Source organism: Gossypium hirsutum, chromosome A11 (assembly GCF_007990345.1).
Source record: "Gossypium hirsutum isolate 1008001.06 chromosome A11, Gossypium_hirsutum_v2.1, whole genome shotgun sequence".
Lineage (NCBI taxonomy): Eukaryota > Viridiplantae > Streptophyta > Magnoliopsida > Malvales > Malvaceae > Gossypium > Gossypium hirsutum.
In genome coordinates, this window is record NC_053434.1 from 91,041,900 (window position 1) to 91,057,693 (window position 15,794).

The 15,794-nt window shown below is 26.7% G+C and overlaps 2 protein-coding genes across 4 annotated transcripts; both read right to left on the reverse strand.

Moving 5' to 3' along the window:
- Positions 1–393: 393 nt before the first annotated feature.
- Positions 394–2,540, reverse strand: LOC107890103 (probable arabinosyltransferase ARAD1). Of its 2 annotated transcripts, XM_041082249.1 has the most exons (3): positions 2,497–2,540; positions 1,216–2,370; positions 394–1,138 (listed from the first exon to the last, which is right to left on the reverse strand). In XM_041082249.1, exons 2-3 carry the CDS (start codon positions 2,149–2,151, stop codon positions 581–583), a joined length of 1,494 nt encoding a protein of 497 aa, XP_040938183.1. In that variant the 5' UTR covers positions 2,152–2,370; positions 2,497–2,540; the 3' UTR covers positions 394–580. The 2 variants fall into 2 exon arrangements, with proteins under 2 accessions (XP_040938183.1, XP_016670106.2); XM_016814617.2 differs by lacking the exon at positions 2,497–2,540 and having other exon boundaries at positions 1,216–2,487.
- A 6,054-nt stretch (positions 2,541–8,594) lies between these two features.
- On the reverse strand, positions 8,595–11,206 carry LOC107956267 (NADH--cytochrome b5 reductase 1). 2 transcript variants are annotated; one of them, XM_041082251.1, is made up of 7 exons: positions 11,140–11,206; positions 10,933–11,023; positions 10,748–10,825; positions 10,301–10,381; positions 10,050–10,139; positions 9,337–9,402; positions 8,595–9,247 (listed from the first exon to the last, which is right to left on the reverse strand). In XM_041082251.1, the coding sequence occupies exons 3-7, from the start codon at positions 10,823–10,825 to the stop codon at positions 9,227–9,229; spliced, it is 336 nt and encodes a 111-aa protein (XP_040938185.1). In that variant the 5' UTR covers positions 10,933–11,023; positions 11,140–11,206; the 3' UTR covers positions 8,595–9,226. The 2 variants fall into 2 exon arrangements, with proteins under 2 accessions (XP_040938185.1, XP_040938184.1); XM_041082250.1 differs by having other exon boundaries at positions 8,595–9,253.
- Between the last annotated feature and the right edge of the window lie 4,588 nt (positions 11,207–15,794).

Genomic DNA, 15,794 nt, shown 5'->3' on the forward strand with positions numbered 1-15,794 from the left:
TTATTTTGAAATTTCATACTATTAATAATTCGCACCCAAAATTCTAGAGTCGAATAACAAAGTAAGATTTTAAAAGATATTATTAGTAGAGTTGTTCATAGGTCAAGTCAAGTTCAAACTGAGAAGCCCAACTCAATCCAACATAAAAAATGAATCTAATTTTTTTGCTTAAACTCAATTCGGATAAAAATATTAAAATTTGAGTTCAATCATATTAATTTTTTATTTTTTTATATAAAAAATAAAAATATAATACATCAAATATACTAAAACATTAAAATAAATGTTTCCAGCAAATTGAAAATAAATTAAAAAATCGTTATACTTAAATAACACTATAATATCTAAACAATAATAACATAATAGTGACATGGTAACAAAACAGTGAGAAAATAACAAAACAACAGTCTCTCTTTTTTAAAAAATTTGAGTCTAAACTGAGCTTATACTTTTACTCAAACCCTTTCACATTTCGAGCCAAATGAGCCGGCCCATGTACATCTCTAATTATTACACGAACAGAGTTGCCTAAACCTATCCTAAAAACATTCATCTCTAATCTGCTTCAAATCATAAATTCTCACCAGAAATTCTTTGGTGCTGGTATACTTCTCAACCCTCCATCTTTACCAGGAACCACAGCATCAGAGTATCTCCTTGATTTGTTTATCTTCATCTTAACACCAGGGACCTTACTTGCTAATGACTGCCATATCATCTGAACTGCATCCCCATCTTTTGCTGGATATTGATACTCAAACAATGCCTCCACTTCTTTCAACTTCTCCCACATTTGTGTCCATTCTTCCTTGCTTATGCTCCTAATGAGGTTTATAAGGAAATTTTCTTTGACAGCATCTGAAGTACGAACGAATATACAGAATTCCGAGTAGTCGAGTATGTCTTCGTAGGGGAGTTCGATGTCATCGCTGATAATCACGGGTACACAATGGCTGGCAATGGCATCGAAAAGGCGGTTCGATGATGGTGTATCCCCTGCTATGTTTAGGCAAAACTTGGATAAGTGCATGCCTTGGCCAGCTTTGATGACACCGTTGTTTTTGAGACTTCCAAAAGCGAAATGTACGTCCTTTTCATCTTTTAGAAGATAAAACAATTCTTGTCGAGCAAATCCACCCTACAAACACCACGAAATTCCTAAAGGATATACGTATAAAATAAAATAGGAAAGGTTGGTAAGGTGGGGATACTTACATCTTTCCTGTAAATGGAACCTTGGAAGAACAACAAAGTTTGGCGGCTATCGAAATCGGAAGTATCATTGGCATAGCTTTCAACCATATGTTTGTAAGGAGCAATCACATCTTTGTCAACATTTGCAATATTTAATGGATACCTACCGAAATCAGCAAGTACGAAAATTGAAGGCCAAAGTTGCATCCTAGCATCAAGCATACTATTTGGATGGTGAGCCATAACAATATGGTCTCTTCCACCTGACATCTTCCATTCCTTTTGAGCCGTCAAAAACTTTACCAACTTGGCCTGCAACACTTTGTTCATGCTCTTCTTCTGATGGGGATTTTGCTTTGAAAATCGATTATAACTCAATGATGAAAAAAAGGGTACAAATATAAGATCAGCTTCACTGGAATTTTGCACTCTCATTGCAACTCTGTTGTTTGGATTGTCAGAAATTTCAGAAGCTAAGAGGTCCAGTGTGAGCCAATATTCTATACTGTGTTGCAAGTTCAATCCCCCAGGATAAGGGGGGATTTCAGTTCTAAAATCAGGCCACACACGACCACCTTGGGGCCTCCAATCCAACAGTCCAAAATGAAACTCTGGGTCTAAATCATACATGAAAATTTTAAGTGGTTCTTTAACATTGCCATTGCAATTCATTGCCCCATCTTTATCTTGGAACCCTTGTTCTCTCTTTGGAGGTTCTTCCTCTCTCCCTCCATTGTTTACAAGAATCGCTCGCCTTAATCCATTTGATGATTGGGATTTGACATGGTGGAAAACAGTGGGAAGCTTTTGAGTTGGCAACACTTTACGATCCAAAGGTCGAGGGCGCCCCGTTGAACGCAACACAAACAACCAGGATAATACGAACAACACTATGGTGGTCAAAAACAAGGCAAAGAAAGATTTTCTGGCGGCAGAAGAGCTCTGTTTCTCGGCCATGGTGATGTATCCAAATACCAAGAATCTATACCATCTCTATATTCAACTCCATTACTCAAACTATGAATCAACAACCAAAGTATCTTTTAGCTAATTTCTTTCCAAAAGCTGACAAAGGAAGCAACCCCAGAGTGGAATAAAACCAATACTCGCAGAAGGGAAATTAAACTATTATCAGTGAATTGTTGTGGGTGGACCGATGAACAAGAAAAAACATAACTGTAAAAGAAAAAGAAACAGCAAGTAATTAGGCTTTGTTAGTTTTGATTTTGTGTTCCAGTTTTCTCTGGATTTCTGTTTGGAAGAGAGAATGGAGAAAAGTGAAACGTGGGAATAGGATCTTACTGAAGAAGCGGGCTTTCTTTACAGTTAAGACTTCTTCCTTGTGCCTTTCCCTGTTCCAAATATTTACCCTTTAAATTTATTTATATAATTATATAATCAATAAAATTGGCTTTTTTATTAAACTAACCCAAAAAATAAATTAATTATCAAAATAGCCCACCTTTTTAATTAAATACAAAAATGACCCGTTTTCTACAGTAAAAAGTGGTGGAGCCATATGATATGGCGCCACCACAGTGCCACGTCAGCAAGGGGTGTTAAAAAATTATTTTTTGGTGGAGCCATGTTGAATGGTGCCACCAATATAAAATACTAGAGAAATACTTAAAATTCTGAAAAAACGGGAGACTTAAAAAAAATTTTACCATCTTTGGGTGGAGCCATTGTAAATGGCGCCACTACTTTTTTGCCTCACACGTTCTCTTTTTCTTTTATTTTCATATTTCTTTTGTTTTTTTTATTTTCTTATTTCTTTTTTTTTTTACTTTTTTATTTTGTTCCTTAATAAATTGTCTTTTTATTTTTTTTCCTTTTTTGATTTTTTTCTTATTTCATTTTGTTTATTTTGTTTTATTTTTTATTATTAACTTTAAAAAATTTGTAATGTATATTTAAAATGTTTTATAATATTTTTTAAAAATTTTAATTATTATTTTTAAAAATATTTTTTTAACTTTAGATATGTATTTGTGAAATTAATTTTTTATATATTGTAAAACATTTTAAATATACATTACAAATTTTTTAAAATTAATAATATAAATTAAATAAACAAAATAATATAAGAAAATAATATAAAACTTAAAAAAGAAAAAAAATTAAGAAAAAGACAAAATTTAATAAAAAAGTAAAAAAAATAAGGGTGGTAGAAACTGGTGGCGCCATTTGAAATGACTCCACCAAAAAAAAGTTAAAAAATTTAAAAAGAAATTAAAGAAATTGTATTTACAAATTTTAAAAGTTTAAATGATTTTATATTATTAAAAATATGGTTAATATTTAAAAATTAATATTTAAAATTTTCAAAAATTAATTTGAAAAATACATTTTTAAAATATATATTAATATAGTTTAAGTAACGTTTATTTAACTTATCCACTTATAGTATGTAAAATATTGTAAAACATTTTAAATATACATTACAAATTTTTTTAAATTAATAATATAAATTAAATAAACAAAATAAAATAAAAAAATAATATAAAACTTAAAAAAGAAAAAAAATTAAGAAAAAGACAAAATTTAATAAAAAAGTAAAAAAAAATAAGGGTGGGTGGCACCATTTGAAATGGCTCCACCAGAAATGAAAAATTATTATTAAGGTCCCCCAACTTTTTAAAAATTTAAAAAAAGTTAAAAAATTTAAAAAGAAATTAAAGAAATTGTATTTACAAATTTTAAAAGTTTAAATGATTTTATATTATTAAAAATATGGTTAATATTTAAAAATTAATATTTAAAATTTTCAAAACTTAATTTGAAAACTGAATTTTTAAAATATATAAAAAATTAATTTCACAAATATATATCTAAAGTTAAAAAAACATTTTTAAAAATAATAATTAAAATTTTAAAAAAATATTATAAAACATTTTAAATATACATTACAAATTTTTTAAAGTTAATAATAAAAAATAAAACAAAATGAAATAAGAAAAAAAATCAAAAAAGGAAAAAAAATAAAAAGACAATTTATTAAGGAACAAAATAAAAAAGTAAAAAAATAAGAAAATAAAAGAAAAAAACAAAAGAAATATGAAAATAAAAAAAAAGAACGTGTCAGGCAAAAAAGTGGTGGCGCCATTTAAAATGGCTCCACCGAAAAATGGTAATTGTTTTTTTAAGTCTCCAGTTTTTTCAGAACTTTAAGTATTTCTATGGTATTTTATACTGGTGGCGCCATTCAACATGGCTCCACCAAAAAATAATTTTTTAACACCCCTTGCTGACGTGGCACTGTGGTGGCACCATATCATATGGCTCCACCATTTTTTACTGTAGAAAACGGGTCATTTTTGTATTTAATTAAAAAGGTGGGTTATTTTGATAATTAATTTATTTTTTTAGGTTAGTTTAATAAAAAAGCCAATAAAATTACAATATAAATTTATCTTTTTCATTTTTTATCAAATAAAATTATTATATATAAATTTATCTTTTTCATTTTTTATCAAATAAAAATTCATTAGATACACATATTTATACTATTATTAAATTATAACAAAAGAAAATAAAGTAATGATTTTTTTAAGTATCATCGATACTATTTATAGTAATATTAAATTGATTGAGTCCTGTGCAATGTGTTAATCCGGCATTTATTTATATTAATATAAATTAATTGAGATTAGTGTTAGTATGTTTTATAATAAAAAATTTCAACATTTAAATTTTTTAAATGTATTAAATCACCATAACAAATTTTCGTTTAATTCACATTTTTTATAAAAATATGTTGAATAAAATAAGTAGATAATTACTCATCATTGAAAAGATTAAGTTAATTTTAATTTTTCTAACTCTATTTAAAATAAATTATTTCTTTAATTTTGTTAAAGAATAAAATATTAAAATTATTATATTTAGTTTTTATTCAAAATTATTTACAATGATATAAAATATTTTATTAAAAATTATAAAACAAATCATTTTCAAAAATCAATATTTATTGTTATCAAATGACACAATTATATTCTGCACTTAATTCTTATTAACAAAACAAACATATTATAATATAAATATAATATAAATTCAATACTTATTAATACTTAATTTTTCATTACTTAATTTTATAATTTTTTAAAAAATAAAAATGTTATTATAAAGGTCTTTTATTTCTAGTTTTAAATGTAATTTATTTAAATAAAATAATTTAAATCACTAAAACTCCATTTAGAAAATCTACTTTTTATCTTGAAAATCTAACATAATTACTTAGATAAGTTAATATTTTTTATTTCTTTCAGCAATATGGTAATGTGATATAATCCCTATTAAATTATATTATGGCTCACTAGTGAAAAATAAAATTATGTAATAAATAAATTTTAAAAAAATGATATAAATAATAAGTAAGATTTTGATTGAAGGGTAAAATGTTAATGTAAAAAAATAAAAAGGCATGTATTATTTTTCTATTTTTTTATATAAAGGATATACAATGTTAAAAATATTCTTAAAATAATACAATTTATTTTATAAAATAAAGATATTTTTATCTTTTTAACTAAATTGATACTCAATTAATTTATGACACAGACTCAATTAAGAACTTTATAAATGTAAATATATTTAATAGAAAATTTAAAATAAAATTAATATTCTTATTTAAAAATTACAAACACAATTTAAAATATAAAAAAATAGCATTGACTATTTACAGATATCTGCATCAGCAACTAAAATAAATTCAAAGTTAAAAATGTCTTTGCTCTTTTTAGGCACACTTTCTAACAAAATTAGACCATTTATATCAATTTTAATATTTCTATAGTTATTATTATATTTAAGTTTTTTTACTGAATTAGTAACATAAATTAATTGGGTACAAATTTAATTAAAAATGGACTAAAAACACATTTTTTTTCAAAGTTTCATATACCACTATAATCATTTTAAACACAATATATCTAAAAAAAATTGACTTGTGATGAAACTTGAACCTCAGTCTTTAAAATATCAATTTTATCATTTTAATTAGAGATTCAATTTTTTATACAAAATTTTTATAATTATCTATTTTACATATAATTTTTTACTCACATTGTTGTTATGCCATAATGTAGTATGATATGAAAACAAAAAAAAAAACCTTTGCTTAAATCAAATAATTTGAAAAGAAAAATGAAATATGACGAAAATATTATATGAAAAATTATTTATAATATATATATACATAAACGTTTTTAAATCTACATAAAATAAACATTTGACATATTAAAATGTATTTAAATATACAAATATCTTAAAAGCATAAAAATAAATTAATATAATAAGTAGCATAAAATTAATATAAATTAATATACAAATATTTAATATTAGTAGTAAATCACTACTATTTACATAAATAATAAGTAATTCTTACTATTCAAACCCGTAACGTAAATATCATATAAATAATTTTAACAAATAGTCCAAAAAATAAAAAAAAATTTAAGTTACTTCAAATTCAAATTAAATTTACAAGGATCTAAACCCAATAATGCTTAAGTTAAATAATATACATCATTTGGAATGCATGTATACTCATTATCACATATAAAGGATGACTTCCAAAATTCCATGATTATTGTAGTAGGTTGAGTAAAACTAACCTTGTGCTTAAATAAGAGGATGTAAAATTTCATGGTAAGAACGAGACAAGAAGTATTGGTGTCACCTTTACACCTTTACTCTTGCCTAGAACTTATTATTTTTATCATTGGTTTAAGACGTTGTTTGTATTTATATTAATTATTTAAATAATATCTATAATATTAGATTAATTTATATTTAATGTATTGTTAAGAAGAAATTTTTGTGTTTATGTTGATATCCAAAGAAAAATTAAATTTGGGAGTCAATTACATATGAATAAGGTTGTAGCACTTCCACAACTCTCAAACTTGATATCTTTTAACTATACGTTACTTAAATCCTGAAAATTAAAAGATCAAATTTTCATATTTAATTATGATCCCAAATATATTTAAGAAAAAAGTAATTTTATTTTTTTTCGAATGAATCATATTATTATATAAATAAATATTTATTTTCATTTCTCTCGATTGGATGGGACATAAGAAATGTTGTTTTTACATTAGAGAATTGTGACTCAATTTTGGGAATTTCTTTAACTACAATAAATAAAATCTCTCCTAACAAGGTGAATGAATCATAAGTTATACAAAATATGAAAGAACATGAAACGACAGGTCGAAATGGGGCTGTGTTCTTTGGAAGCTGAAACCGTCGGTTTTTTTGGGAAATGAAAGCACGGTTGGGCAGTTTTTATTTTTGTTTGTTTCTTTTGTTTTGGATCAAGTATTTTTATTTTATTTTCTTTGAAGGCCCGCAGGTTAGTTTGTTGGGCCATTAATTAGTTGTAATGATTTTTGAAAGTTAATAAAGCCCGGCCTACTTGTAATAAAACTACATATATTAAAATAATAACAATAAACTAGATATAGGTGAAAACCTAACAAAAATTGAACGCCTTTTCACTGAATACAACATTCGCACCATCTTCCTATTGCGAAACAGAGAAAAAATGAAAAATAATAAAAATAATAAATGTTTAATAGTTAAAATTACGTAATTATAATACAAGTGCATGTATAAAAATAATATCCAGAGGTTTAAAGCTAATATTAACATAATGATGTGAATGAAAAAATTGTATAAAAATATAAAAAAAATTGATATCAAAATCATAATAGATGTGAGATATAAGTTTAAATATCACTATTTAAGTTTTTTATTTATTTTATAAAATTATAAAAAAATAAAAATACTTTCATAATAATATAATTTATTTTGTATATAAAAAAATCATTTTTCTAATCAAATTAATATTTGATTAATTCATCACATAAACTCAATTAAATGTTTAAAGTTAAAAGTTGGTAAAAATAAGATCACTAGATTCTATGTTTTTTGGCAAAAATTAAATTTAAAAATAAAAAATTGAAATATATTGGCTTTCCTTAAAATGCAATACTGAATAAATAAGTTTGGCATTTGCTTTTACAAATCATTGTTTGAAAATCTAAAAAAATCCAAATGAAAAATTTGCCATTAAAATCATCCTGTATTTGAGCTAATAATTATTTTTTGAGTGAAGTACATTCGCAGCAAAACAATCATTAAAATTTGAAAAGTTACATACTAACTAATGTTATTGGATGTTAATTAGTTACTATATGGAAACTCAATTTAAGAATCCTAGCTGTTGGAAGAAGAAAAAATATAAGAAAAGAATAAATAAAATAAAATAAAATAAAAAAAGAAGAAGAGAAGAAACGCAAATGTAAAAATGGCTATTAGAATTAACGTATAGTATGTAAAAAGAAACTAACCACAGCCGATCAACTTCAAGATTGCATACACATTGAAAGAGATGCAAGAATATAAAATCTTTATATATGGAATGCACATGAAAGTTACATCACATATCACAACAGCTTAGTGAATCATGTAAGAATACCATTAATTAGTCTAACGATGACATGATTTTCAAGACAAAGTGACACTTATATTAAGATTGTTCAAACCACAAACCATTTGCATTACCTGATCAGAGAAAATGGTATCTGCTCAGCTAAATGGAGTGAGAAAGTTGAATCATAGATAGAAATTTCAAAAGCCATAAGCTTTTCAAATAATTTCTCTAACAGGCTCCACTATGTCATGCTCTTCCCTTTTTTTTTTTTTTTTAAGTATCTGTACCTAAAACATGATTGGGCATCCAAGTACATGGAAAAACTTGAAAAACTAAAGAGCATAGCCAAGTCAGACGCATACTCATCCGAATCTCATCACAAGCCCATGTAACAGCCACTATGCCTGTCCTTTCTACATATGAAGATTTTTTATATTTTAAAAAATAATTATTGTGCGTTTCTGTCAAAGCAGAAAAGTTTTCTTGCATTTATTATTCTTCATTCCGAGAAAAGCTTATCAGTATTATCGGTCATATTTGTACTTGCATTGGTGCTATGCATGAAAAAGGGGAGAAGAATATTTCGGGACTTCATATTCCGATAAAACTTCTCTGCTCCTACGAGATTTACAGAAATCTGAGCCAGATAAAGAATGAAAGAAAACATGTTAGGAGATAGCCACATGAGAAAGGCAACAAACCTGGTTCAAAACGTAGTGGACTTTGAAGCGACCAGGGTAGTTGGCAACAAGGCTATCCAACTCTTCCTGCAAATAAACCACTTGAATTTCACTTCTTGATCCATTTCCTAATTCTTGTAAACTAGTCACTAAGCACCCATGGCCGTATTTCATCCTCAGTGTGTACATTCACAGCAGCCATAATAATCATTGCACATTGAATGTACAACATTCAAAAATAAATAAATCTATTCAAGGAAACTTGGAATGTGGTCTATAATAATGATAACATGGAATGGAAATTATAAAATCCACCATGATGTTTTTTATTATAAAATAAACTAAAAGTTCGAGTCATTCCAAGTCATACGAGGTGACCCTAAAGGTCCTGCCCGGGGTAAGATATAAGCACCAACAGGCATGTGATCTGTTGGTAGAGTGTTGGACTCTTAGTTCCAGAGACCAGGGGTCAAACCTTGGCAACATCAAAAAAAAAAAAAAAAAGGACATAAACAAGGGTTTGGGCCAATCATATGCTCCGACCCTGCTGCACCATACAAAAGGGTCAGGCCTAGTACACAATTCCATTCAGGGCCCAATATAGCTCAGCATTGCTCGTAGAGACAGGCTATTCTGTTCTCCACAATGGAAGACAGAAGAAGCCTGTCCGGGGTTTGTTACTTTGGACCAATTGAGTCGTTGAAAGATAATAAACAAAGTAGAAAGTAAAATACCTTCAAAAGAATGTCCTCATATGTAACATTGGCATAAATAAGGTGTACGTTTGTCATGTCTTTTGGGTTCTCCAATATGGCTCTGGCTACCTAATCACAAACCAAAACCAGAAAACAAATATCGGAGACATGTTATACAAATATTTAAAATTTTGCAATAGGCTAAAAATAAAAACATGTGAAAAGGCAACATGTCTCTAATAGGACCAAATACATTAAAAGAAGAACTAGTTGACAAATGATTGACATACTTGGAACATTGGAGTAATGCCAGAGCCTCCAGCAATCATCCCAAATGCTCTAACTTGACCAGGTTGATACCTGAACCGCCCCTGGAAGAAACAATTCATGGAACAACATTAAGAAAATTATAATCAAAGGTGAATTCTCAAGTTGAACAAGATTCAGACAAGGCAAAAAAAAGCCCTAGGCAGCAAGCCTTCGATAATACAAGGAAAGCGTTTAAACAAACATGATGTGTTTGTATTCTATAGGAAATGCATTGCAATGGTAAGGTTGCAATTTATGGAGATAATCTAATATTTCAGGTTGCAATAAAAGCAAGATAAGTAGCTCGCCTGAAAAAAAAGTTGTTGCTAACATCAAAAGCAATGTTAACAAAGAAACATGCAGGAAATGTAATGGAGTACACTATAGACAAGAGCACTCTATGAATTCATATTTAAGAAACTGTATACCTTGGGACCCTTCACAGCAAGATAATCACCAACACACAACTCTCTGAAATGGTGTAACATCCTTCCTTGAGGATACATCTACTTACAAGAAAATTTCCATCATACAGTTAGAAGATGGGAACACTCGTATATATAAATATCACACTAAAGTTCACTCTAACCAGCAAGAAATTTTAGGAAAGTACCTTAATAACTAATTCAAAATGACCAACATCAGAATCCAATGTAGTAGGCGTATATGGTTTAATAACCTCCTCACCTTGGCTATCCTTGCCCCTGTTAAGATGAGAAGCATCTAACTTGCATACTAGTCCAGTTCGCAAGCATTTGGGAAGTATCTAAAACCATAATATAAGAAGAAATACAAAAAGGATGAATACAATAAACTGAACCTGCAACATATATGCTGTTCGATGGGAAGACCCAAAACTAAAGTAGGAGTAGGAAGTTCAAATGTCAACTTCTGTCACATTATGACTTCCTTCTGCTTAGGTCCATTCTTGATATTTTTAGACTTCCTTCTGCTTAGGTCCATTCTTGATATTTTTAGACCTTGTGTGAAATAATAAATCAGTCCCTTTTAAAAAAATTATAAAATATAATATAATAAAATAAAATTATACTAGTAATTTTATTAAGTAATTTTATTAAATAATACATTAAGTGAATAACTAACAAAATTTAAAAAAATATATATATATCTCACCAACTCAACTCCACGTGTAATAGGATATTTTGCTGAAGAGTTTTGAGTTGTGGTCTTATTAGAATTTCGTATCCTCCCTAAAAAGAAAATTGAAGTACATCTTCGAAGGTTGTTTTCCACTCAGATTAAAATTCTTGAGTAGTCAAAAGTCGTTTACACCTCCACTCAGGGATCACCTGTAAATAAATAAAGGGTTTCAAGTTTAGATACGAGACGAAAATAACGACGATGGGTTTCAACTTTAGACAGCGAATAAGATACAATGAAGATCTTTTAACTGAAATCTTTCTTAAATTGCCCACAAAATCGCTTCTGAGATACAAGGCGGTGTCGAAACAATGGATGTATCTTATTTCTAGCAAAAAGTTTAGCCTCGCCCACATTCGCTCCTGGCATGCCAAAGCTTCTCTCAACCCTCGTGCTGTATTCCTCGATGTCATTGGGATTCCTTCCTTTAACTCGTGACTGCATCCAAGTCCCCTGCTGAGATTTTATAGATCTCCTCAACTAGATATTGCAATCGTGTCAAGGCTTGCTTCTTTGCGATTCCTTCAGTAAAAATCCTTATGTTTGTTTGTGTAAGGTTTTTATCTGTAACCCTGCTACCAGGAAATTTAAGATGCTCCCTCTTCCATTCCCTATATTTAAACAGTATGAGCTGTGTGGGGTTAATCTTGCTTTTGACCCTCTTAAATCATCTTATTACAAAATTATTTCAGTTTGGCAACAGAGACGTTATTTAATATTGGAGGAGATGGGGATGGAGATGGAGATGGGGATGAAGATGGAGAGGAAAGCTGAATATTTTATTGACATATATTCATCACAAAACTGTCATTGGAGTTACCGAAAAATCAATTTCAGTTGGGAAGAGGGTATGAAATTTTATCAAGGGGTTTTCTTAAGGGTACGATTTATTGGGAGAGTGAGGTCTTTGAATCACAATATTTTGATGTTGAAAATGAATGTTTGAAACCATTGACATCTGAGGTTCATCGCCAAGGGTATCGCTGGTTCGGAGAGTGTGGAGGCTATTTGAATCTTGTAGTTGCCCTTGTGCCTAGTCTTTTAGAGTACAGTGTATTTGAGATGGCGGAGGATCATTCCCATTGGCACTTGAAGTACAGTTTAAATCTTGAAGCTGATCCGTACCGTATTCTAAAGATGAAACGTATGGTATTTAAGCTCTTGTGTGTGACTCACTCCGAGGAAGAAGGAGATTCAATGTTTATAGTAGATGAAGATGGTACCGGAATATCTTACAACTTCAAGAATAACACAAGAAAAGATGTGCGTTGCACCATCCTCACCATTTCCTCTTCCTCCATTCAAGAATATTCTCTTCGATGCTCTCTATACTTCGAGACCCTTTGTTGTATGTGAAATTAGCTAATTTCTTTCCAAAAGCTGACAAAGGAAACAACCCCAGAGTGGAATAAAACCAATCCAGACTCTCAGAAGGGAAATTAAACTATTATCAGTGAAGGTGAACTGATGGACAAGAAAAAACAAAACTGTAAAAGAAAAAGAAACAGTAAGTAATTAGACGTCGTTAGTTTTGATTTTATGTTTCAGTTTTCTCTTGATTTCTGAATGGAGGTCTTACTGAAGAAGTGGGCTTTCTTTACAGTTCAGACTTCTTCCTTGTGCCTTTCCCTGTTCCAAATATTTATCTTTTAATTTAGTTATATAAGTAATAAAATTACATATAAATTTGTCTTTTTCATTTTTTATCAAATAAATTTATTAAATATAAATTCATTTTTAAATAAAAATTATTATATTATAACACTAGTGAAAGAAATTCAATTAATAATTTTTTGAAGTATCATTAATTCAATTTATATTAATATTAAATTAATTGAGTGCGGTGCTGTTAATCCGGAATTTATTTTATATTAATATAAATTAATTGACTTTGGTGTTAGCCATAAATTAGACACTAATTCGATTTATGTTTTATAATAAAAAATTCAACCTATTTCATCACCGTAATAAATTTTTGTTTAATTCAACTTTTTTATAAAAAAATGTTGAATAGAATAAATAGAAAATAAAATTTTTTATCTTTTAAAAATATATTTAAAATAAATTATTTCTTTAATTTTTTTAAAGAATAAAATATCAAAATTATTATATTTAGTTTTTTTTTCAAAATTGTCTACAATGATATAAAATATTATATTAAAATTATAAAATAAATAATTTTCAAAAATCAAGATTTATTATTATCAAATGACATAATTATATTTTGCACTTAAGTATTATAATATAAATTCGATACTTAATATTTTAGTACTTAATTTTTTTATTTATCAAACAACCCATTAATTAAGAAAAAAATATAAAAACAATTATTTTTTAAAAATAAAAATGTTATTTTAAATGTCTTTTATTTCTAAGTTTTAAGGTAATTTATTTAAATAAAATAATGTAAATCACTAAAACCCCCCTTTTAAAAAATCTTCTTTATCTTTAAAATCTAACATAATTACGAAGATAATTTTTTTTATTTCTTTCAGAAATAGGGTGATGTGATATAATTCCTATTAGATTATATTATGGCTATTGAGTGAAAAATAAAACTATGTGTAATAAATAAATTTGAAGAAGAATAATATAAATAATAAGTAAGATTTTGATTGAATGGTAAATTATTAATGTAAAAAAGTTAAAAAGATATGGGTTTAAATTTTATTGTGCATGTATTTGTTTTTCTATTTTTCTATATAAAAGATATACAATACCAAAAATACTTTTAAAATAATACAATTTATTTTATAAAATAAGGGTTTTTTATATTTTTTTAATTAAATTGATGCCCAATTAATCTATGGCATCAACTCAATTGAAAACTTTATAAATATAAAGATATTTAATAGAAGAATTTAAATAAAATTAATATTCTTATTTAAAAATTATATAAATCTATTAATAATCACAACTTCTTACAAATGCAATTTGAAATATAAAAAATAGTGTTGACTATTTTCATTATAAAAAGAATTACAGAGATCTCCATCAACAATTAAATTAAATTCAAAATATTTTATTTATAACAACTACTAAAATAAATTCAAAGATAAAAATGCCTTTGCTCTTCTTAGGCACACTTTCTAAAAAAATTAAACTAATTATTATATCAATTGTAATATATCTATAATTATTATTATATTTAATTTTTTTATTGAATTGGTATCAAAAATTTATTGAGTACAAAATTAATTAAAAGATGACTAAAAACTCATTCTTCTTATAAAGTTTCATATACTACTATGATCATACTTATATGTATATATATATATTAAATTTATAAAAATCATTTGAAACACAATATATCTATAAAAAAGATCAACCTGTGGTGAGATTTGAACCTTAGTCTTTAAAATATTAATTTTATCATTTTAATTAGAGAGTCAATTTTTTTATACAAATTTTTTATAAATATATAATTTCCATATATTTTTTTACTCACATTGTTCTAACACCATAAGATAGTATGATATGAAAAAAAGAAAAAGAAAAAAGCAGACATTGCTTAAATCAAATAATTTGAAAAGAAAAATGAAATATGATGAAAATATTATATGAAAAATTACTTAAAATATGATGTATATATAAAAATTTTAAAATCCACATAAAATAAACATTTGACATATTAAAATGTATTTAAATATACAAATATTTTAAAAGCACAAAAATAAATTAATATAATAAGTAGCAAATCATACGTTAATATCAGTAGCAAATCACTACTATTTATATAAATAATAAGTAATCCTTACTACTCAAATCCGCAATGTAAATACTAGATAAGCAATCTTAATAAATAGACCAGAAAATCATAAATTCATTTATTTTAAGTTACTTTGAATTCAAATTAAACAATATCAATTTGGAATGCATATGTACTCATTATCACATAGAAAGGATGACTTCCAAAATTTCATGATTGTTGTAGTAGGTTGAGTACACTAACCCTGCGCTTAACAAGTAACTTTCACTCCTGCTCATTTGGTTACTAAAGCATTTTTCAATCTTAAAAAAGTATGAATTTTTTTTTATTTTTTAGTAAAAATATTGTCAAAAAAATGTTTTTTCATAAATGTTGAAATTTAGGTGTTTTTATTTTTTATTTTTATCTTTTATGTTTTGAAGTGAAATTATCAAAATTACTTATTTATTTTAATTTAATAATTAAAGAAAGAAAATGGGGTTACTTAGGATCAAACTCAAACTCTCGTGCCTAGAACTTATTACTCTTCTCATTGAGGTTATTTGTATTTATATTAATTATTTAAATGATATTTATAATATTAGATTAATTTATATTTAATGTAT